The sequence below is a fragment of the Mustelus asterias genome, chromosome 17 (genome assembly GCF_964213995.1).
Source record: "Mustelus asterias chromosome 17, sMusAst1.hap1.1, whole genome shotgun sequence".
In the NCBI taxonomy this organism is placed as follows: Eukaryota; Metazoa; Chordata; class Chondrichthyes; order Carcharhiniformes; family Triakidae; genus Mustelus; species Mustelus asterias.
Window position 1 is genome coordinate 46,309,346 of NC_135817.1, and position 24,496 is coordinate 46,333,841.

The following is a 24,496-nucleotide window of genomic DNA, read 5'->3' on the forward strand; positions in this document are numbered from 1 at the left end:
CCTGTTTCATCCTCTGAGGTTTTGATACCGGGAGGGAGGGTTTCCTATGTTAGTAATTTGTACCAATATCATAAACTTGAATATAATCACTTAACGTTTATTACAAGTAACAAGCACAGAGAAATTGCAAAGTAAAGGTTAGAATTTCTCATCAGGTCTCTCAATCTTCCATTGTAACTTCAAGGGAAACCCGAGGAAAGGTTATAAATAGTCATTTGCACCTTTGAGGTTGTGAAAGGCACCACATAAATTATTTTTAAAATTTACTTTTATTTATTCCTTTTTAACTTTGCAGCTTTCTCCATTTTTCTGCTGAAGTTACAAGGGGTGATAGAACCCTCATAGACATTCTAACCCATAATATTCTTATTTGTGCCATTGGTACTTGATTATTAGTGTATTTTTAAAAAGGTTGGTGTGGTGTCTTCTCCTCCATAGGCACTCCCTGGTACATTGTACAGTAAGAAGTCTCACAACACCAGGTTAAAGTCCAACAGGTTTATTTGGTATCATGAGCTTTTGGAGCGCTGCTCCTTCATCAGGTGAGTCACCTGATGTGTCACTCTTTCCTTCAGGTGCTCCAGTTTCTTCCCCCGCAGTCCAAAGATGTGCAGGTTAGATGGATTGGCCATGATAAATTGTCCCTTAGTGGCTCAAGATATACACAGGTTAGGGGGATTAGCAGGGTTACGGGAATAAGGCCTGGGTAAGAATTGGTGCAGACTTGATGGGCTGAATGGCCATCTTCTGCACTCTACGGATTCTATGTTCTATGATCAACTGAACCCTATTTAATATGCCAGCTCATTATTATGCTGTGCTGGCATTTTTTTTTAAAGTTTATTTTTTAGACACCAGGAGGCTCACATTAACACTGTAATCAAGTTGCTGTGAAAATCCCCTAGTTGCCACACTCCGGCGCCTGTTCGGATACACTGAGGGAGAATTTAGCATGGTCAATGCACCTAACCAGCACGTCTTTCAGACTATGGGAGGAAACCAGAGTACCCGGAGAAACGCACGCAGATACGGGGAGAGCTTGCAGACTCCTCACAGACAGTGTCCCAAGCTGGGAATCGAACCCGGGTCCCTGACACTGTGAGGTAGCAGTGCTAACCACTGTGCATTTGAGTGCATTTAAGACAATTTTAAAATATTTCCTTCAAATCTTTATTCAGTTATTTTCTCTTTATTTCCTTTTTATCTGCTATAATATTTGCTTTGGTGTTTGTTTTATGATGGTTTTGCTCTAGTCTTAAGGATGGTCAGACTGCAGTCAATCCGAAGGATGGTTATACAGATGAACAACCATTGCCTGGATCTGCAAATAAACTGTTCACAAAGGTAATTAGACATTTTAATTCCTGGAATGTGTTTTCAAATTACTGCTTAAATCAAAGACAAACCAGATTTAGAACTTGGAGCTGCACTGACCTCTTCTCCTTTCTTCCTGCATTCTGAAAGGTTTTTCACGGCTCCACGGATCAAGAGAAGTCTCCAGCCCAAGAAAGACCAACAGCCAGTGAAGCCATTGCTGTAATCCCGTTAAATAATGTGAACCAACCTGAGGATGCAATTCAACCAAAATGGGGACGTTTTTTCAGACGAGCTCCAAAATCTAGACCAGGTGAACCATTCACCCAGTGCCAAAAGGAGAGTGTCAACAGCCTCGATTTGAATGCTGAAAATCAAGACAGAGCTCATATACCAAACTGGAACAATGGTGCAGAAAAGGATCCTCTCCGTAAGCACATCGTGCCGGTCCTTGACAGTGATGCCAGAGAAAATGGCAAGGAAACACTGGTGATATGTCGTCCTGCCACAGAGCAGACGTTTACACAAACAGAATTAGTTGAGCGGAATAAATCTGAGATTGCACATCCTAAAGCAATAGGAATTAATTCAAGCACTTCGGGACAATACAAGGGAATTGGAAAATCAGAAGAAAGGCTTAATGATTCAGTTTGTCTCACAGATTATGTAGCCCATCAGTAAGTTACTTTGAAATCATTACAACTTTTCATGGAGTATTTAAAGAAATGTTTCAGAGAAATTCAATGAACAGTGATTTTATAGTCGCATTTTAAAATACCCTTTCCCCTATTTCTTTCCTATCCTGTTGTCTGCACTGTTTTTTTCATTCACTGTGACAATAGGGCATTCTAACCCATAGGCACCCTTAATGCTGTTTCCTGAAGAATGTTGAAGGAGTTATGCTTCAGTGGTGTTGGAAGTATCTTGTTCCATTTAGTTCCCTTTCTCTCATCCCAGAAATCCAGTCATGATCGCAAGAGTGCCCTGATTTCACAGTGCACAGGGAGATCCCTCCCTCCCCCCACCGACAATCCCACTCTACACCCACCCCTTCCCAACACGGGTTGCCAGCATTGAGACCTTCCATCATGGGTCCCTATCATGACCTCCTGTGTATAACCCCCCATCGTTGCCCCCACTAAGGCCCCACCCCTTTGGCATTGCCCAACTGGCACACTGACAGTGCCCAACTAGCACTGCCAGCATATCCGGTGGCAACTGCCAGAGTATCTGGTGGCAACTGTTGGAGTACCCGGTTGAAATTGCCAGGGTGTCTGTGCCAGGGTGTCCGCTGGACACTGCCGGTGTGCAAGATGGACCTCATCAGGTGAGCATTGCCCAGCCAGGCTCCCATTCACCCAAGGGCTTCAATACCCTCCAAGCCCCCGGTGTGACCATCGCGCCAGGTCTCAGCTGGTGAAGACCAGTAGTGTTTCTCACCATTATCGCGCCATGCCCAAAGGCTGGAGAATCCTGTGCGCTGGGAGTCGAATAGGGGCGGCACGGTAGCACAGTGGTTAGCACTGCTGCTTCACAGCTCCAGGGACCTGGGTTCGATTCCCGGCTTGGGTCACTGTCTGTGTGGAGTTTGCACATTCTCCTCGGGTCTGCGTGGGTTTCCTCCGGGTGCTCCGGTTTCCTCCCACAGTCCAAAGATGTGCGGGTTAGGTTGATTGGCTATGCTAAAATTGCCCCTTAGTGTCTTAAGATGCGTAGGTTAGTGGGATTAGCGGGTAAATATGTAGGGATATGGGGGTAGGGCCTGGGTGGGATTGTGGTCGGTGTAGACTCGATGGGCCGAATGGCCTCTTTCTACACTGTAGGGTTTCTATGAGGGGCTATGCATATTTACTTCTACATTAAATATGCTAATCGGCCTCGTGCCCTCTCTGGGCATGATCCGGTTTGCGCCATTAGAAAGGGGCCGGGAGAATCGCAAACTGTTTAGCGGCGGGTGCGAAGTCAATTTTGTAGGTCTGCACACGATTCTCTGGGATCAGTGCGATCTGTGCCAGGCGTGTCAAGGTCGGAGAATCGCCCCCTTTATCTCACTACATAATCTGTTGATTTCTATTGGGTTAATATGACTATTGGTGCCTGGTTGTCTAAAAATCTCTTCACAAAGCCATGAACCCCTCCCCATCTCTAAGCAAGTGCAGTTAGAGGAAACTGCCTTTCAGTGCTGGGGATTTGACCAGGTTTGTAGGTGAGGCTCGGGGGATCAATGTAAACATTGAAAAAATTACAGATACTTGCTTTATTGTAGTTACGAGCATAACTCATTTATATCCCAAATTCCGTAATCTTTTACACTTTTTGACTTCTTTGTGCCCAGATTACACAGGCATCTAGATGCAAATCAGGAAGGAACTCTAACCCTTAACTCTAATCTTAAAGTATGACATAGCTATCAGTGTGGACCTCTTGTTTTAAAGTTTATTTAGTGGTGTCACAAGTAGGTTTACATTAACACTGTAATGAAGTTACTGTGACAATCCCTGAGTCGTCACACTCTGGCTCCTGCCCGGGTACACCGAGGGAGAATTTCGGACAGTGGGAGGAAACTGGAGCACCCGGAGGAAACCCATGCAGACACGGAGATAATGTGCAGACTCCGCACAGACAGTGAGTGACCCAAGCTGGGAATTGAACCTGGGTCCCTGGCGCTGTGAGGCAGCAGTGCTAACCACTGTGCGACTCCATCACCCTAGTTGCACCCAATGTTACATGAGCAACACTGTTTAAACCAAGGGGTCCAATGATTATTGAAAATTGAACCTCATTAGTGTAATGTGCCCATGTTATCAGGGCACACCTTCACAGGCAACATGCCTGAGTGAAGACACCACTAAGCTGCCTGTCCACCTTAAAAAAAGGCCTAAACATTATCATTGGGATCAATGCTTGTGCAAATTGGGTGCAGGGGCATCTCATTGTGAAATCAATTTATTTTGCATTGATTTTACATTCAAATAATGGGCATAACTCATGTCAATTTCCATCCCTATGTTTTCTTACTCCGTATCCCTTCACTAGAAGAAAGAGTCTGCCATTATCTAGTCAATGCCTTCTTTATTTTAAATACCTCAATCAGATGACTTCTTAATGTCCCCTTCTCCAAGAATTAGAACCCAAGTTTAATAAGAATTCAGCCACTCTGTCCTTTCTTAGATGGATTGCCCATAACTAAAAACAATATTCTATATGAGGTCTGGTTGCAATTGTACTTCCTTGAACTTGCATATATTGTGATATAATCCACGTCCAAATGACCTGTAGAGGGTGCCCATCATTTACAAGGCCTACTGACAGCAACTGGTTATGAAAAAGCCCAGAGAAAGTCTACGGGCAAGTCACTGCTCCCAGCACATTTTAACCTCTTGTGGAACATCTCAATAATCTTTTGACCAATTTATACATCTATTCAGTTCCATAACATTATCACAAGAAGATCTGAGGATTATTTTTTAAAAAGGGAATTTGTTAACATGTTCTCAGATCGCAGGAGGAAACACAAATGTTTTAAGAAGTGATTAATAAGTTCAAAAACCTGTCGGGTGGCATTCCTTGGATTTCTTTCAAATCATTTCTGTTTACTGTGGGAAAAGATTTTTAATTTTGGTATGTCCATCCAAAGTCAACAACCTGCAGTTGATTCATACATTTTTAGTAGAAAAAGATTCCACAGAAATGAAATCCGACAAAAGTGGAGTTGAGACCACAAACAGATCAGTCATAATCTTATTGAATGCTGGAGCAGCCTCCAAGGGCTGAATGGCCTACTCATGCTCCTTACTCCTATGTACTTAACAGACACTGAGCCAAAGTAAGAGATATTTGAGAGTTAACTAAAAGCTTGGTCAAAGAGATAGGTATTAATGAGAATTTTAAAGGTGGAGACAGAGAGAATGGTGAGTAAAGAGAAGGAATTCCAGCATTTACGGCCTAGATGGCTGAATATATGGCCATCAATAGTAGGGCGAAGGGAATGGGAAATGCAGAAGAGGACCGAGTTCTAGGAAAGAGGAGATGTCAGGAAGCATGAAGCCATGAAAGGATTTAAACACAATAATTTTAACTGTGAGATGGTGAGAGACTAGAAGCTAAAATGAGTCAATTAGGGTTGATAGATAGTTGCGTTAGGATACGTGTAAATTATTTTTGAAAGAGCATAAGTCTTAGTCACTCTCTTTCACTTAACATATTTGTAAAAAGCTTTCGTATGGTCCTCGATATCCCTCAAGTTTTTTCTCACTTTTCCTTTTTACAACTCTTGCTACTTTCTTTATATCTCTTTGCTGCTCTTTCTATTTGTTAAATTTGCGTAAGGGTTTATAACATCTCTTGCCTTTTTTGACTAAGGTTATTTAATTATACAAGTCGGGCTTTAGGCTTTATATTGTACTAAACATCTCTTTGAACACCTCCAACTGTTCATTTGTAGTATTATCCATTACCAGTTCTGCTCAGCTTGGTGTGGTCATTTTAGCTGAAGAAAGAGTGAGAAAAATGTTGAAAAACTTTGTGTACTGTGCTCCTTTAGTTTTGCTTTGTTTACCACACAAAACCACGTGACTATTGAGATCATGGTCTTGATGACAAATCATGGAGGGATTATCATACATACCTTTGCTTAACCTCCTGTTTGTGGCTGGTTAGGTAAAATTGACAGATAATTTATAATGGATTGCAAACATTTTAAAGCATTGGCCTATAGAAATTGGGCACATGTTGTACATATACTGCGGTTGCTATGTGGCTTCCGAAGGCACAGAAATAGTGACTATTGTTACGATCCCAGTTGATGTTATAATTGGATGGAAGATTCCAGAATGGGATCCTAGCTCAAAAGACTAACATTTACTTTTTTTAATAAAACGTAGAGCAACGGAATCAAGGGACCGCTAATTAGTTTATAACAGCAAGGAAAAAACATTTATTAAGCGTAAAAAGTCAGATTATGATACAATAATCCTTTACCTCTCCCTTAGCTTAACAAATACACCCAGATTTTAAGATTAAAATAGATTGCCAAATACATCTTAAGCTACAGTGGTCTCAGTACACAAACTCCCTTTAAGCACAAAGATTGGCTGTGGTCAAACACACTCTCCACTCTGAGCCCAAGTGAATGTCTGTGGATTTCTCCTCAACCCCACCCCCACCCCCCACCCTGATAATGGTCACTTGAGAGTTTACAAACTGCACTCCCAAAAAGACACACTTTAAAATCTTTCACAACACTGCTTCCATCAGCGGTTTGCATTCTGAAATCCAATCCAGGTTCTCCAAATTACTCTTTTTAAATAAAACTTCCACTCCATTTTTAATAATGAATCCAGTACCCAAATTTCCAACTTCTCCTTTAGGATTTCTTTGTCTGAACTGCTGTATAAACTGTTCATAATTGTTTCAACTCTCAATTTCCAGACTCTATTAAAATAGCATCAAACTTTTGATTGACCTCTGAAGTCCGCTTCCCCACTTTAATTCTAGCTGCTGCAGCTGTCTCTTTCACTTACAACTCTGTGTCTGCTTCTCCCTTTGAATTCATCTCTGAACAACACCTTGGTCTCTGTTCTCTTAACTTCGGTCTTAAGAGGTTCTATAAATTCCCTAGTTATTTATACTGTATCTGGTTCTTTGATTTTGATTTGATTTATTATTCTCACTGTATTAGTATAGTGAGTATTCTTGCGCGCTATACAGATAAAGCATACCATAAATAGAGAAGGAAACGAGAGAGTGCAGAATGTAGTGTTACAGTCATAGCTGATGTCTGCCTCTTTGCAGCTCCCTTGTCCAGGCCAGTTTCTCTTGGCAGAGTTAGTAGATGTTCATTCCTTGGTGTCCTCCTTCAACTGCAATATATCCAGCTGAAACTTAAAAGCCTCCCTACCTTAAAAGGCCCCCAGATATTAAGCAACCCACTGCTACTTCCATTTACTTTTCATTCCATGACCCTCTCTAAGCACAATAGAAACACAGTTGGAATTGAAACCAAACCACCACTGCACCCCCCCCCCGACATACGAACACCTTTGTCCAGCATGAATCTAACCACAGGTTTCACACTTCCAGGCACAGAAGTAAAATTATAACTTAGATAAAAATATAAATCCTTTAAAACTACCTTTGTTTTCTGAACACTAAGGGAACAATTCTCCGACCTCGCCCCGCCTGGCGCAGTTCGCACCAATCCCAGTGGATATGCGTGTGGGCTAAAAATCAGCTTTGCACCCAGCGCCAAACAATTTGCGATCTGCTCAGCCCCTTCCTAATGGTGCAAACTGGATCACCCCCCGAAAGGGCGTGAGGCTGATTAGCATATTTAAAGTAGCATTTAAATCATAATCATAATGATCATTCGACTCTCCAGCCTTCAGGCACGACATGAGAACGCCAAGAATGTAGCAGATACCTGACGTGATGGCTACGCCGGGAGGCTCGGAGGCCATTGAAGCCCCTGGATGGTTGGGGACATGGCCTGGCAGTGCCCAGCGGACATCCTGGCAGTGGCTACCAGGCACCCAACAGTGCTGGTTGTGCATCACCAGTGTGCCAGAGGCAGTGCCAAGAGGTGGGGCCTGAATGGGGCCTATGACAGGGGTGTCTGTGACAGGGTGGGCTATGACAGGGGGACTATGACAGGGGGGCTAGGATAGGAGGCCATGCAGGAGGGGGTCATGCAGGGAGAGTCATGCAGGGGGTTTCATGCTAGGGGTAATGATGGGGGGGTGGGGGCATGTCTGGGCTCAGGTAGCGGGATCCATCGGGAGGGCCCCGATGCTGGCAACTGTGTGGAGGGAACCGGTTGGAGGAACATGCCGCCGCCGATGAGGGGAGGTCCCGATGTCCATTGAGGGAGGGAGGGGGTCTCCCAGCGCAGTGAGATCACAGAATTCTGCCCCGTGAATGTGCACTTCTGACCCAAAGTGCGTAGCCATTCGTATCAAATAAGAACAGGCAAGGGTTATTGAAATGGGTTTTAGTAGAAATAAGTGGTTTAATGCCTGCTACTCATGTTCACCATTTGGAACCTTCGAAAGCCACAGAATGAATGCTATCAGCTCATTTTCTAGGCCATTGTCTTAAAATATTTGCCTTCCACAATAAATGCTCTGTCAACATTGCAACATTGCTTTGTCCGTTGCCAGTTGCTGCACTCAGCATACCCCACCCTAGATTTGCCTCCAAATGAAATAAGTTACTTATTTGTGAAACACCATTTCCAATCACTATCGCTGCTCCCCTCCTCACCCTTTATGCCTCCGATCTCAATGTTTGCAATCCCCGATCTCCATACTCTGACACTGGACTTTGATCTCATCCCTCCACCTCCTTCCCGGTCACTTCCACTTCTAGCCATCAATCCCTTCCCCCCTATATAAAACATAAAATGCTGGATAAACTCAGCAGATCTGGCAGCATCTGAGAGTTAATGTTTTGAATCTAAATGACTCTCCACTGGAACTGTTTCATTTCTGGTCACCAATCGCTTCTCCCTGCCGCCCCACCATCGCCCACCACCCCCGCCCCCAACAACTTCCACTGGCCGCCAGTTGCTCACATAGCTTGCGATCCCCCCCCAAGGCCTTCAATTCTTCCCCCTATCCTGAGACCTTCAGTCCCACCCCCAGCCACTGATCACCTACATATGGGCCACTTGGAAATGAGCAGCAGCCTGAACTCCCGGCACTTATCTGGGTGGCGCTCTCCCGCAGAGGTGAATGAGATCCGAAGTTCCAGCATGTTGTATTATTGTATTTAGAAAGAAGGTTTTAAAGAAAGAAGCTACATTGATCTGAATTACTGTGACCTTCTAAATTAAAAACAATGCTGAAATGGGAGGCAGTTATCATTGACAGCTAATTTATAAGACTGATGTCCCATGATGAATATACAACAAACTGTAACGATCTTCACTGATAGTTTTTCTCCCACAAACCTTTTAATTTTAATGTGAGGTGGAATTGATCAACGTTTCTAAGGTCATGACTCAGATAACAATTGACTATAAAAATGGAATAGTTATTTGAAAATAATCCATGTTTATTGGCTTCAGCTGCATCACAGAAAACCTTGACAACAGAAAGATGCGAGTATTAGGAGAAATGTTTTGATTTGCCAAATAATCTCATGTAATAGTTGATCTTGCGTAAAGTCGACCCCCAACTTTCCAAGGGCATTCCACTTGATTCAGCTCACTGCCCTCCTCTGTGTTCAGAGTAACACATCAGAGACCAGGGGGCAGGAGATGAGGGTAGTCGGTGCGGTTGAATCCCACCCTGGTTGGCCATTCCATTCCAGCCCACCCCACATAATACTCTGCGGCCGGGTTAAAATGGGATAGTTTAGGACTTCTACCCCTGACTGTGGAGGAAGTCTGGCCCTTGGGACTTGCAGCCAGATTAGCTGGCAACTTCATCAGTCCCAATACCATATTAGCGGACACTTCTGGGACTGCAACCAGGAACAATAATAGATCCTGACGCCAGGTAAGTCCAGAGTCTTGAGCATGAAAGGTTTGGGCAGCTTAGGGAGGAGGGGGGGAGTATACGGGTGTGTTTAATGGAGCAGGTGGGTAGGAAGAAAAAGGGGGTATTGTCTTGGGGGGATTTGCCCCCAGAACCACAAAGAGCACCCCCTAAAGAGAGTTCCCCTTTTCTTCCTGCCCTCAGAGAATCATAGGATCCCTACAGTGCAGAAAGAGGCCTTTCGGCCCATTGAATCTGCACTGACCACAATACCACCCAGGCCCTAGTCCCATAACCCCACGTATTTACCCTGCTAATCCCCTGACACTAGGGCCAATTTAGCATGGCCAATCAACCTAATCTGCACATCTTTAGACTGTGGGAGGAAACCGGAGCACCCGGAGGAGACCCACGCGGACATGGGGAGAATGTGCAGACTCCACACTGACAATGACCCGAGGCCGGAATTGAACCTGGGTCCCTGGCATTGTGAGGCAGCAGTGCTAACCACTATGCCACCATGCCGCCCCTGTGCCACCATGCCACCCCTTGCCCTATGATAAAGTTTTTTTTAAATTGGGCTGCCCACTGCCATGTTATGGTGCAGCAGCTTATTATCGAGCTCAATTGGCTTGATTATTTATTTAAATATGGCACGTGTGCTGCCAATTCCAGCAGCCCCACTTAGCTCGGAGCTAAGTGAGAAAGTGGCATCCCTCCAATTTCAACTGCCTCCTGCAGGAAACATATCCAGCAGGGGCATATAAAATGCAGCCCCAGGATTTGAAGCAGGAGTTTTCTGATTGGTCGGTATTAGTGCAAGATCACAAAGTGCAATTTGCCCACTGAGATATCGGGAAATGTTAGTGCAAGTTTAATTCCACATAGAAATGATGGAGGTTAAGGTTAGAACAAGCTAGAGTATCAGTGTGCACAGTGTGTGTGAGCCACAAGCTCTCACAAATGTTCACTGAGCTGTCATGAACAGTCCCATGGCCCAGTAGCAAAAGAAAAAGGATTATTTAAAAACTCACCTTTTTAGGCTGGCTTTATGCTCCAATCCAACCCGAAACTGGGAGACTAAAAACCCAGCATGGTTCCTCTGCTGCCTCTGTGAGCTATGGGTGTTGGTAGCTGAAAGTCAGCCCCTGGAAAACATTAGTCATGCAAAAGTCAATCCCTTAACCTTTTGACTAAAAATAGTTTCATAAGTTCAACTTTTACATGAGTATATATGGTAATTGGACTCCACTCAAACTGTTATTTTATGAGGAAAAACATCATGGGTGGGAATTTACAGCCTCGCTCGAGCGAGACTGGAAATTCCCACCCCAGGTCAACGGACATTTCCGTTGTTTGCCCCTTGCCCGCACTGATTCAGTGGCGGGTGAGGTGTTGGTATTCCGGCGCATGTCATTAAGTATTCCTTATCAGGATGGCCTTCATGTTTTATACATTTGCAGCCTTTCCTAGGTTGTACAGTTGGGTGAACTAATGCTCTAAAGTCCTGTATGACAATTATATTTTTATTCTGTTGTCTTATGTATTTTATTATATATTTTTGTCAGCCACGGCTCAGTTGGTTGTGCACTCATCTTCGAACCACAGAACTTGAGCACAAAAATCAAAGGTGACGCTCCAGTGCAGCACTCAGGGAGCACTGCATTGTCAGACGTGCTGTCTTTTGCATGAAACATTTAAATCAGGGCCCCATCTGCCTGCTCAGCTGGGTGTAAAAGATCCTGTGGCACTATTTTTAAGAAGAGCCTGGGAGTTATCCCCAGTGTCCCGGGCAACATTTATCCCTCAATCAACATCATCAGATTAGCTGGTCATTATCACATTTCTGTCTGTGGGAGTTTACTGAATGCAAATTGGTTGCTATATTTCCTACACCTTGACTACACTTCACAATATACTTAATTGGCTGTAAAGAGCTTTGAGACATCCCAGTGCTCATGAAATTTATACATCAACTTTTTTTTCAAATCAAAAGATTAATGTTTTTTGGGGTTCTTTTATCTTCCTCTGGATTAACTCCAGCATTATGATTGAGATGGTGGCTGTTGTTAAGTGATGCATCACTGAAGAGTGTTATAGTTTTCTTTCATTTACTTAAAACAACATTCTAAACGATATATAAGATAATGGTTTTTTATACTTGTTCTTGGGTTTAACCAAGGCCAAAGAAGTGACATTTATTTGCATAAATTAGTTGACTATGTGATGTGGGACTGGAATCAAGTAGTCCAAAGCAGTCACGTTGCCCACCCTGAAGCACATTAATGAACCAGTTGGGCTTTAAAAAAAATTACCATGCTTTCTGGTGTTAGTTCACAAATTATTGCATTTGTTGAATTCCATTTCAAACATTACGGGATTTGAACTCTAGATTTCTATGTTACTAGTCCTCTACCGTAAACACTAGGTTACTCTGCCCAAGAGTGAAAGTAAAAAAAATTAAATAGTTTTTCTTTTAATTTTCAGGAAATTAAGGAAGTTCAGTGGAGGTATTCCATTGGGGAAGGATGTTGGTGCATTACGCAGTGACAAGGATGCTACTTATCAGAAAACCCTAATGCTGCTACAAGCTGTAGCAGGCGAACGCAAAGAAATGAATAGCCAAGGTTTAGAGGACGGAGCCAATGAATCAGCTGGTTCTGAGCATGAACAAGACATGCCTGTTCCACCAACCGTCACTTATTCAACTTACCGAGGAGCGAAGAGAATCAGAAGGAGGAGATCGCAGAGAAAACCATTCCAACCACTAAGTCCCATAATTTCGGAAGTAGATGAAAAGAGTGTGATTTCATCGGTTGATCAACCGCTCGTAAATCAAACAAAAGAAGAAACTAACCCTTGTGTCCTTTTGCAAGACCCAACAATGACTGAGGTCCAAACACCATCAGAAGATAAAGTGTCCCTAATTGATCATGGCAAGGCAAATGCTGAATTGCAGCCCAGAATTGACACAGCAAAGTTTCCATCAAACAAACCTGCGCTGGCCCAAGATGCCAAAACAGAAAATGAACAATTGATGCAGCATAGTTTTTTCAGTGGAGTCAGCAGGGAGATAGAATTAACTGGACCACACCACCAAAAGGTAACAAAGGTAGGAAGGGAATGCAGCCCAGTGACAACAAGCACCATAGATAGCACCAAGGAGCAAGTATTACAGTCTGATATATCAGTATCAAATACAACTAGTATACAAAAGATAACTGCTGTCAATCCAGATGACATATCTGTCCCAGATAGAACAATGACACCTGAAGACTTACATTCAAAAGGAAATGGTGTACCGGAGAGGGACACACAATGTTTCATTCAGAAAGATAAGCTACTCGCTGATCACAATGATCAGAGCCACAAGAACGAAGACTATGCTGACATAACAACAAGCCAAATGACTACCCAAACTGACAGCTCATCCAAAACAACTATTCTGATGGACCACCAGCAAAAGCTCCATGTTCCCTCTGCCTCAAAGACAATCCATATAAAAGGAAATGAAACAGATGTACCAAAGGCACCCTGCTCCACAGTAGATACAGTGGAAGCAGCAACAGCTCAAAATTTGAAACCTGCCAGTTCAAATAATTTTACTCCCTCAACAGAGGCTGGCCAACAAGCTGATAATACAGACAGGAAAAGACAAAGTATCTTTGCTAATTCAGAAGATGGGGCTCTAGCAGTTCCTGTGGTTATTGCTTCAAAGCAAGATGATGTGGCAAAAGAGACTGAGGAAGCAGAACCTGGGAGCAAGAATGAAAAGCAAGGGCTGACGCTGGAAATTTTGGACAATGCTAATGCTCCAACAAAAGATGTCTCTTTTACAATGAACGCAATCCACCTGAATGCCAAGTTAGATGCACCAAAAGTAATACTTAATGATAACTATGATGCACAATCGGAAATTGCCAGCAGGACTCAAACAAATGGACGCACAACAGTATCAGGTACTTTCGCAATGTTCAGTAATGAAGCGGGTATTCCTGATGCCTCTACCAATGGCATGCCAAAAGAGTATAAAGACAAAGACAATGTAACAGGGCTATCCACTGAGAGTCTCACAGCTGGATATGCAATTGAGGAACCATTAGAGGAGTACAGTCAAACAACACAATGGAAATCCGAATCTGACATAATATATGGAAATGAGAAGTCGTTTTCTGAAGTATTGAAGAAGCAAATGAGTAAGGACCCATCCACGGTGACAACTGTTGAACCAGGATCTGAAGATACAGCCGCAAGTGCTAATGTTACCAATACATCAACAGTTGAAATTGATAATGATAAGTATCTCAAAATATCAAATGCTACTGTCTCTAAAATTGCTGCAGACACAGCCCCAAGTGCACCGCAGTCATATGAGTTTAGCAATTCTGAATCTACTATAACTACTGAATCCCGAGAGATTGCAGATGCCAGCTATCTTGAGACTGAGGGATCATTGTACACCCAAAAACCAGATCAATTATTTAAAATTTCTTCTGAAATGGAACATGACCATACATCAGAATCATTACCAGGTACTCCTTCCTTTTCACTTGAACACCAGGTTTCTAGTGTAGTCAAGCCTTCCTTGGCTAATGAAAGTATATTCTACAGGTACTATCAAGAATCAACATGTTTATCATTGGATTCAGACAAAAATGCACATTCAATTGCAGATAGTGAAATTGTAACTGTGCCAGCCGTTAAACAAAATCAGTTGCTTGAAGAAATGCAGGATAACAAAACAGCATCTAACTTTGCAGCAATGCTGGAAGATGCCAATGAATCATCCATGGGAACAAGCAAGTGTAGCCCATTGGAAACCAGTTTGTGGTACAGATGTTTTCAACAAAGTACTGGCATGTTGAATATGTGGGAAAGTAGGCAGCCTAATATAATGAGTGAATCAAATTTGGGAAGTACACAGGCCGATGAAACTGCAGAGTTAACAAAACCAATTGCTCCTGTCGTAGACTGTTCCAGGGAAGCAATTCCAAGTACCTTGCAGGGAGATTCACTGAATAACTCCAGAATGACCCATTCTAATGAACAAACTGAAGAAATGGCAAAGAAAATCAGAAGCTATGACAACCAGGATGCAAATGCATCAAATTCAGGTAAACCGGAAGATGAAGAGACTGCCTTAAAAATCAAAGAAAAGAAGGAAGAATTAATCACCTTACAACCAAGAGCACAATTAATCACAGAGACATGTACAGTTGATGCATCAGAGGCACATCCAGTAGAAAGAGCAATAGCTACAGATAGTCTTAACATTTTGGAAGGAAAAACAAAAGGAGTAGAAGAGGAAATAATATCTTCAGCGATGCAGGTAACACCACATATCCAACTGAGTACCACACTTATTGAAGATGATGTTACTAGCACACAAACAGAGTTAGATGCGATAGAAACTGCCAGGCTCATTGATATAAAAGATGATGACTTAAATAAGATTAGAAATAATGTTACAATTATGTACACAATTAAAGAAGAACCTGAGGAATTAGTGACGACAGCAGAAGTTAATGATGAGCGACTTAAGGGGATGGTACATGCAGAAATACCAGGGGAATCTGAAAATAAGTCCAGACATGTTTTTGGAGGAGTGAGTCAAGACAAACCTCTGATGACAAACAAAAACATTTCTGAGTGTGTTCCTCCAATCCCCAGAGCTGATAAGAAAGACGAGTCAATAATGATGGAGCTACATGAGAAAAGCATCAGTGCAGCACCTTTATTGCCAATAGACACTGACATTACACTGCTACATGCTGTTAAAGATGGAAGAAACCAGGAGGCAGGGTCAGGCTTCTTAAATCTCACCTCAACAAGTCTGGCATCTGGCAGCACAGAATCTGCATCTCAAACAATTGAAGTCAAAGTGAATGATGTTGAAATAGAAGCTCAGGATCCTGCAAAAGAAACAGAACAGAGAACTGAGCTGAGCAATCCTGTAATTGCTACAGAAGATTCATTGTCAAAACCACCTTCAGAAATAATGAAAACAGGCAATAACTCTGATCACACGGTCCAGGAATTTCCCACCATAGTATCAGAGCAGTGTAATATTCTTGATCCAACACAGAGTACTGCTGAACTAAAAACTGATTCTGTAAAATCAAGCCAATCTAATGACACCCAGGATGATGCTATGTCTGATTTTGGTAAAAGTCCACCAAACTCCGAAGCAAATAATTTTCAGTCAGGTTTTGTCCAGTCAAAAATAAGTCAGCCGTGTTTGCCAACTGACCAAGAAGACTCCGCTAATCTAACCACAAAAGCTGGAGAAGATGGAACGTGCCTGTTTTCTGAAACAACAAAGAGCTCCAACATCTTATTATCAGATTCAGTTAAACCAGTGAATGAAGTAGCAAAAAGAATGATTCAAAAAATTATGCTTTCCACCCAGGAGGCCAATACAAACACTCAGGTACCTGATGCAGCACAAGTGTCGTTATCAGACACAGGAGCAGCTACAGAAAGCAACATGACCTTCCCATCAGCACCAACATCTGCTGTCGGACTGGTGGCTTTCACAGAACCAGTAAGACCACAGACCCAAACGAGTAACATTGTAAACAAAGAGGATGTTACTGCTCCAGAAACAATTTCAAAAATAAAAAAAACAGCCAGGTTAACAGAGAGACTGGGAGCCGTTGACTTAAATGAGAGCACACATAATTTACCAATAGACAAAACCATTGATAAAGCTGAGGAATTAGTGAAGACAGAAATTAATGGTGAGAGAGTGGTACACTCAGAGAAACTAGAGAAGTCTGAAATTAATTCCAGACATGTTTCTGGAGGAGAGAGTCAAGACAAACCTCTGGTAGCAAACCAAAATACTTCTGAACGTGTTCCTCCAATCCCCAGAGCTGATAAGAAAGACGAGTCAATAACGATGGAGCTACATGAGAAAAGCATCAGTGCAGCACCTTTATTGCCAATAGACACTGAAATTACACTGCTACATGCTGTTAAAGATGGAAGAAACCAGGAGGCAGGGTCAGGCTTCTTAAATCTCACCTCAACAAGTCTGGCATCTGGCAGCACAGAATCTGCATCTCAAACAATTGAAGTCAAAGTGAATGATGTTGAAATAGAAGCTCAGGATCCTGCAAAAGAAACAGAACAGAGAACTGAGCTGAGCAATCCTGTAATTGCTACAGAAGATTCATTGTCAAAACCACCTTCAGAAATAATGAAAACAGGCAATAACTCTGATCACACGGTCCAGGAATTTCCCACCATAGTATCAGAGCAGTGTAATATTCTTGATCCAACACAGAGTACTGCTGAACTAAAAACTGATTCTGTAAAATCAAGCCAATCTAATGACACCCAGGATGATGCTACGTCTGATTTTGGTAAAAGTCCACCAAACTCCGAAGCAAATAATTTTCAGTCAGGTTTTGTCCAGTCAAAAATAAGTCAGCCGTGTTTGCCAACTGACCAAGAAGACTCCGCTAATCTAACCACAAAAGCTGGAAAAGATGGAACGTGCCTGTTTTCTGAAACATCAAAGAACTCCAACATCTTATTATCAGATTCAGTTAAACCAGTGAATGAAGTAGCAAAAAGAATGATTCAAAAAATTATGCTTTCCACCCAGGAGGCCAATACAAACACTCAGGTACCTGATGCAGCACAAGTGTCGTTATCAGACACAGGAGCAGCTACAGAAAGCAACATGACCTTCCCATCAGCACCAACATCTGCTGTCGGACTGGTGGCTTTCACAGAACCAGTAAGACCACAGACCCAAACGAGTAACATTGTAAACAAAGAGGATGTTACTGCTCCAGAAACAATTTCAGGAATAATAAAAACGGCCAGGTTAACAGAGAGACTGGGAGCCGTTGACTTAAATGAGAGCACACATAATTTACCAATAGACAAAACCATTGATAAAGCTGAGGAATTAGTGAAGACAGAAATTAATGGTGAGAGAGTGGTACACTCAGAGAAACTAGGGAAGTCTGAAATTAATTCTAGACATGTTTCTGGAGGAGAGAGTCAAGACAAACCTCTGGTAGCAAACCAAAATACTTCTGAGTGTGTTCCTCCAATCCCCAGAGCTGATAAGAAAGACGAGTCAATAACAATGGAACTACATGAGAAAAGCATCAGTGCAGCACCTTTATTGCCAATAGACACTGACATTACACTGCTACATGCTGTTAAAGATGGAAGAGACCAGGAGGCAGGGTCAGGCTTCTTAAATCTCACCTCAACAAGTCTGGCATCTGGTAGCACAGAATCTGCATTTCAAACAATTGAAGTCAAAGTGAATGATGTTGAAATAGAAGCTCAGGATCCTGCAAAAGAAACTGAACAGAGAACTGAGCTGAGCAATCCAGTAATTGCTGCAGAAGATTCATTGTCAAAACCACCTTCAGACATAATGAAAACAGGCAATAACTCTGATCACACGGTCCAGGAATTTCCCACCATAGTATCAGAGCAGTGTAATATTCTTGATCCAACACAGAGTACTGCTGAACTAAAAACTGATTCTGTAAAATCAAGCCAATCTAATGATATCCAAGGAAATTTAATTGCTGTTTATGGGGAAAGTGAGTTAGCTGAGCCAGGTGGTTTTACAAATGTAAGTATGAAAAATGTGGAGGAGGCTGAAACGGGGAGAATTGCTGAACCACGGGAAAGCTTTGACATCTTTGCACGTTTAGCTAACCTTCTAAAAGATCACGTAACAGAGAGCACAGGAATAACTGACCATATTGAGAAGGAAATGGAATCTCATCTTTTAGAACAGGAAGCATTGATTCTCGACACACCTTTGAGTCATAACATCAACAGGAGGAAAATTTATCCTTTTGCTTTACCACCAATATATGAAGAGCAGGAGTTTGAAAATGATGTACAGGAGGACATGTATAATGTTGCACATTCTCCAACTTCAGCAACAGAAAACATTTCCAACAAACTTGTTACATCGGTGCTCGAACCGACAGCAGCATCTTTACAGTTTAAGGAAATAGTAAATACAGTTCAAAAGATTGAGGAGGAAGAAGAACATCCAACTGGTCCTGCTCTTGCATTAGAAGCGAGCACAAGCCTCTCCAGCGACCAATTGAAAAATGCAACTATGATTTCTCTGGAGATAAATGAGGAACAAGACTTGTCTTCACAGTTACAAACAGAAACTTCCCTGGCTGATTCCAAAGTCTCCCCAGAACCTACGCCTTCTGCAGCAGAAAATAGTGCTTTCTACAGATATTTTCGGTCGTCTAAGGATTATTTATCAAAGGATAAGATAGCATTACCTGAAAGTGTGCCTAAAGCGTTAACTGATTTGCAACAGAAACCAGTTGAAGACTCAAACCTGTTAAAATGTTCATCAGATTCAAAGGTATGATATTTTATTTTCAACTTTACATTCAGGATAAGATTCACTCGAATTAATGTTTCTACTGCAATGTTTGACCTTCACATAACGTGTACTATCGGTAGCAAAGAGAGAAAGAGCATTAATTATTCCCTGGCCTTTGCCAACCCTACACTAAGAGGTGCTACTGAGAGCTAACTAAAGGTAGCAGAAGGAGGCATTTTTTTCTTCCTGATGTGATGTTTCCTCTTTTCCTTAAAGGGAAACATCTGATCACCATTTTGGGTATTTTGCACAGCAACCCAATGCAATGATAGGTGGAAAGCCATGCACCATCAATTTAAATGCACTGGGTTCACACATGCAGGACAATGCCACCAAAAAAAATAAGCATTTTGTAACATCACAGTTTGTTTCTGATATTTTACTGTTAACACTCTAACAATTTGAATATTTATTCCTTTGATATGTAGCCTGTTGATACTGGAATTTTCTTAGCTTCCTTTAACACCCCCCCCCCCCCCCCCGCCCCTCCATCCCCTCATCCCTACACCCTCATCCCCACACCCTCATCCCCACACCTTTGGTAACCTTGTCCCCAGTGTCGTCTATTATTCCTTTTGAAAATGCAGACCTTAAGGCTTTACCAGTTTTGTATTGCTGATCACCATAAGGAACTGCACAAATGTTCTTGAAGATGATGCATATTTTGCATTCCATGGAACAGCAAGAGTTAGATACTTTTGGAACATTAAGTACAAATCATTCATCGTTTGGTGAATCCATTAAATTCTATTCAACCAACATTCTATGGGGAAGAAAATGATCATGGCTTCAAACAGGTGTAAGGATCATGATGCCAATTACTCCATAGCCATTGCTTCTAATGCAGACAGCTTGCAAACTTCATACTATCTGCTGATTGAAATGATAGCAACATGAAGCTTGTTGTTAAACATTCTATGCCCATAACATGAAAGCTAAAAAGCTAAACTGAAGCAAAGACTAAAAAGCCAAATATTGTAGCTTCTGTCCTTGTGGCTATGTTTTGTTTTAGTTCTCTTATCTCACATTTACCCCATGTGGATAGATGTAACAGTAAAAGGTCTTGAGTCATTATCCACTATCATTGCCAGAGTCAACCTGTGGCTGGCAAGTAAATCCGGTGCATGTGGATCAGTTACTTTCCTTCTTTCTAAGATGGACTATCGAGGGTGGAATTGTTTGCTCCTGCCAGCAGTGAGAATCATGGTGGGAGGGGGAAGAAGATATGTTTCCTGATGTTAGGAAGTTAATTTGGAAACTTGTTCCCCTGACTTTCATGGTGGCCTAAAGGCAGACCAAGTGTCCTATGGAGCAATGTCGAGAACCTCATTTGCATCCTATGAATGCTCATTAAATGACAACACACAGGGATCTTGTTTTCCCAACAAATTTGGACCCCTGCCTGTGGGAATTTAGAACATTATTTTTCATAATCGAACATAAGTGGCATGTGTCTGGCAAGGGAGACCACTTCCTGAATGTAGCAGGCAGTCAGTGCTGCCTTCCCTATTCTTTCAGACCATGCTTGGGTTTCAGGAGCCAAACCTGTGCCAAGGCCAGAGATGATATACAGGGGAAGAGGGGTGGAAGGCTGGAGTGAATGCTGGTAGAGGACTGGAAGGCAAGAAGTTGGGTGCAAGGGACAAAGGATGGAAAGGAGGGTGGTTGGAAGGGGCAAAAGCTGGAAGGGAGTTGGAGGGGGCAAAGGCTGGAGGTTGGGTGGATGGAGCTAAGGCTGGAAGGGGGATTGAAGGCTGGATGGGGGGTAGAGTGCCCAGGCTTGGGGGTCATTGTGTTTAAGAGTGCAGCGTCTGTGGAGTCAATGTGTGATCCTGAGCGAAAATTCAAGGTACCAATGAAAAGAATGACAGTTAGAAGGGGAAATGGGATGAGGTAGGGTGAGAGGTTCAGGAAATGTGTCTGACAGGTGAAGGTATCATCGGGTGGGTCATGATGGGGGACAAGAAAGGTGGCACAAATTATGGCAGTGGGCAGGGTTAGGGTGGGCGTTGGCATGGTAATGTGTGAGCTCCGAGGGGTGGAAAGGCGTGTCGAGATGGATGGTGACACGGCCTGAGGTAACGGGAGAAGTTCAAGGGTGACAGAGGGGAGAGTAAAGTCTAACTTGGTGGGTTAATGGTGATGGAGGGAAGTTGGTTGGTGACAGAGGGAGTGTAGATAAGGGGAGCGGGCATCAAAGAGGACATGCACCATCTCTGCCACAGCAAGACAACGCCATCATTATCAAACTGCAGTGGGAGCAGGGTCTTTTCGGGCAGGTGGAACTGAAGGTCAGAACAATTGCTGACTAAAGGACTAAAAGCGTAAGAGAACTATAGTCAGTTGTGATGCATATTCTAAGGTGAAGCCCAAACAGCAGTAGATCCAAGATAATCAGAGCGTGGCAACCTCTTGCAAGCTGTGCCCAGCATATCCTCTAATTCTATCTTTTACTCTTGTTCTATGCTTTTAAATTTTTCTCTACACCTTAGCTATGACTGTAACACTACATTCTGTACCCTCTCCTTTCCTTCTCTATAAAAGGTATGCTTTGTCTGTATAGCACACAAGAAACAATAGTTTTCACTGTATATTAATACATATAACAATAATAAATCAAATCAAAAGTCTGTACCAGAATCATAACACCGTGGTCCCAGCAAGATGTAGAGCTGCTGTTCATTCTCTACCATTTGCATTTGGCTGCAGTCTGAGGCAGGGAGGTGAATGTTTACAAAGGGTACAACCAGTGGAAAGCTGCCAACTTGTGACTCCAAATCTCCATCACCCTGGGTAAATGGTCATGGCTGATAAGGGATCACGCTGTTTATCCTTCTCTTTCTATGTTGCTGAGACAATGGTCTCTCTATAGAGTTTCAAGGGTGGCGGAGACAAGTGTCCATGTCAGGCTTCTTCCACATGGCACTCATCAAATTGGTCATACACATTCATGTGTGAACGGGAGGAACACCCATCTTTGGTCTTCCAGCATGTTCTTTACATGGAAAGGACGACAGCAGCAGGATGGACACCAGATCTGATGAACAATTCTCCTGTGCCCTCATGATGTCTGCCTGAGATTGAAGGGTAATAGGTGCCTTGTCCAGCCATCAGGCTCACAGATTCTGTGCCTTTGCTGATGGCACGGATGTGGATAGAAAGTCTACTCACTGTGGTGAAATTGTGTGAGAATCAATGGATCTGAAGATCTAGATGGGAGTTCTTTGTGGAGGTGGGAGACATGTTCTACCCCTGAAAGCATGTAGATCGTAGTATCACTGGAATATCCATTTAATTCCTGAGACTTGGAAAAGTGCAAATTATATACAATGAGTGAGCTCCCATGGCACCTGTGTGCATTCAAAACTTTTAAATTTTCTTTACCTTACTATTTTATCTATGTGCAGCTCTCCCATCCGCAGCAGAGGTGGAGGCAGCTTGCTGACTGCTATGCCCTGTTGCCTGAGATGATTTATGTGGGCTTACTCTGGAAGTCCGAGGCCTGGAGGGCCTAGCCAGCTAAGGACTGCCTGCTCTGTTGCAGATGTGCCCTCTTCAACCTGACTTGCTGGTGGTGGAGTGACCCTTGGGAAAGGGGAGGTGGAGTGGCATGGCACCCTTGGAATGTCCTGGGTTTATACCCCTGAGGTACCTGACTGGTGCTCCTCCACTCTGTGAGTGTCCAAGGACCCCTCCCTGACTCCTTGAGGAGAAGGAGCACTTGGAAGCTTGAGGTTCGCCATTCCCCTCTCGCTGAACCATTTCTGGATCCCAGCCATGGCTAGGGTGATAGAGTGCAGATCCCAACGTAAATCCAGCACAAACTGTTAGACCTGGGTCTCCAAAGTGGCCATTATCTTTCTTGTGGAGACTTCAATGCACATGCACGCCAAATATCAACATCAGACAGAACGTAAACTGAATCCTCCATCCCTCATCCCAGTCTCTTCACAGCCTCCAACAACTCTGCCCTGATACTCCCTGCATTCCCTGCATCTCTTTGCAAAGCCAACATTTGTCCCAGGGCTGATTAAGAACATAAGAAATAGGAGCAAGATTGTTAAACCAAACCTACTGCAGATCTGTAACCCACTGTGATGTGAGCCTCTATGCCGGTAGTGGATGCATGTTAAGGCAGTGACAGCTCAAAAGGTGAGGGACCCGCTGTGTCCTCCTCTGTGGTGGCCTAGGACAGAGGCCTCTTTCTGAGGAGGATGCTGCCCTCCTCCTCTTTCTGCTCGTACCTGGAATGGAAATAAAATAGAGAATGAGTGATTGCCTTGGCTGGCTCAAACATTGCACATGACTCACCGTCACTATCCGAATATTGTACCTGTATTATAGATGCTTCCGCACTGGGTTGCTCGGGAGGTTGATGTCACCCTTTGCGCACGTCCTATGAAAAAAATAATAGAAAATTAGTGCTGATGTCCCATTTGCTGATCATGTGTGACATCCCTGTGGACTCCAATCTAGGTGTCCTTATGAGCTTTCAGTGAGTAGAAGTTCGACTTGCCTCAATAGAGTGGATGAAATTATTCATCGGTTTTCTGCAGTGCGGGGTGGTCTTCCTTTGAACCCCATGAGTGCTCACCACCCTGCTGACCTCCTCCCAGGCTGGCATGGTCAGACAGATTGGCCTCCTGCTGCCATCCCCCAGAAAGAGGACATCTCTCCTTTCCTCGACTACCTGGTGGGGAGTTTGCAGGGGGTATTGCTGAACAGGAGATTGCTGCCTTCTCCTGAACATTGTCTTTACAGAATCCAGAGGTCCTGACCTGCAACGAGTGAATGGCTGCCTGGGTGCTGTTTAAATATGGCACCCAGACATTGGAAGCTGGAAAGTGATAGCGGAGCAGGCCACTTCCTGCCCGTGGCACCATGAGATTTGATGTGCTCATCGTGGCAGTGAAATTAATAGGATGAACAGTGCACCAATCTCACATGTGTCGTCCTGCTCTCCAGCACAAGTCACTTCAACATCCGTTGCCGCCAATGGACTTAGTCTCCGGAATAGAGACCATCATGAGGTACTTCATCCAGCATCCCAGTGAAGAAATGAATAATAAAACATCCAATGAGTAATAATATATCAGAAAATTAAACATTAAAATTAATTATTTAGGCTTATTTTAAAAAGTGGGTGATGCAAAGATGCAAATGTAACACTGATAATTATGTCAACTGTAAGACTGAGGCATCCAATTGGTTAACTTCAGGACTATAATTTATTGCACTGTTTCGTTGCAGTATCTTGTTGAGAACAAAAATTTGAAAATCAACCCAAGGCCAGGGAAGGTAAGTCACCTTT

General features: G+C 43.2%; 1 protein-coding gene across 1 annotated transcript in view; it reads left to right on the forward strand.

Annotated features, from left to right (window-relative positions):
* Positions 1-1,466: 1,466 nt before the first annotated feature.
* The window catches only part of LOC144506436 (uncharacterized), an 81,695-nt gene continuing 58,665 nt past the window's right edge, over positions 1,467-24,496 (forward strand). The window contains exons 1-3 of the mRNA XM_078232551.1: positions 1,467-1,991; positions 12,279-19,164; positions 24,436-24,483. Of these exons, the coding sequence (XP_078088677.1) occupies positions 12,370-19,164; positions 24,436-24,483 (6,843 nt within the window). The 5' untranslated portion in view covers positions 1,467-1,991; positions 12,279-12,369. The remainder of the gene's footprint in view (positions 1,992-12,278; positions 19,165-24,435; positions 24,484-24,496) is intronic.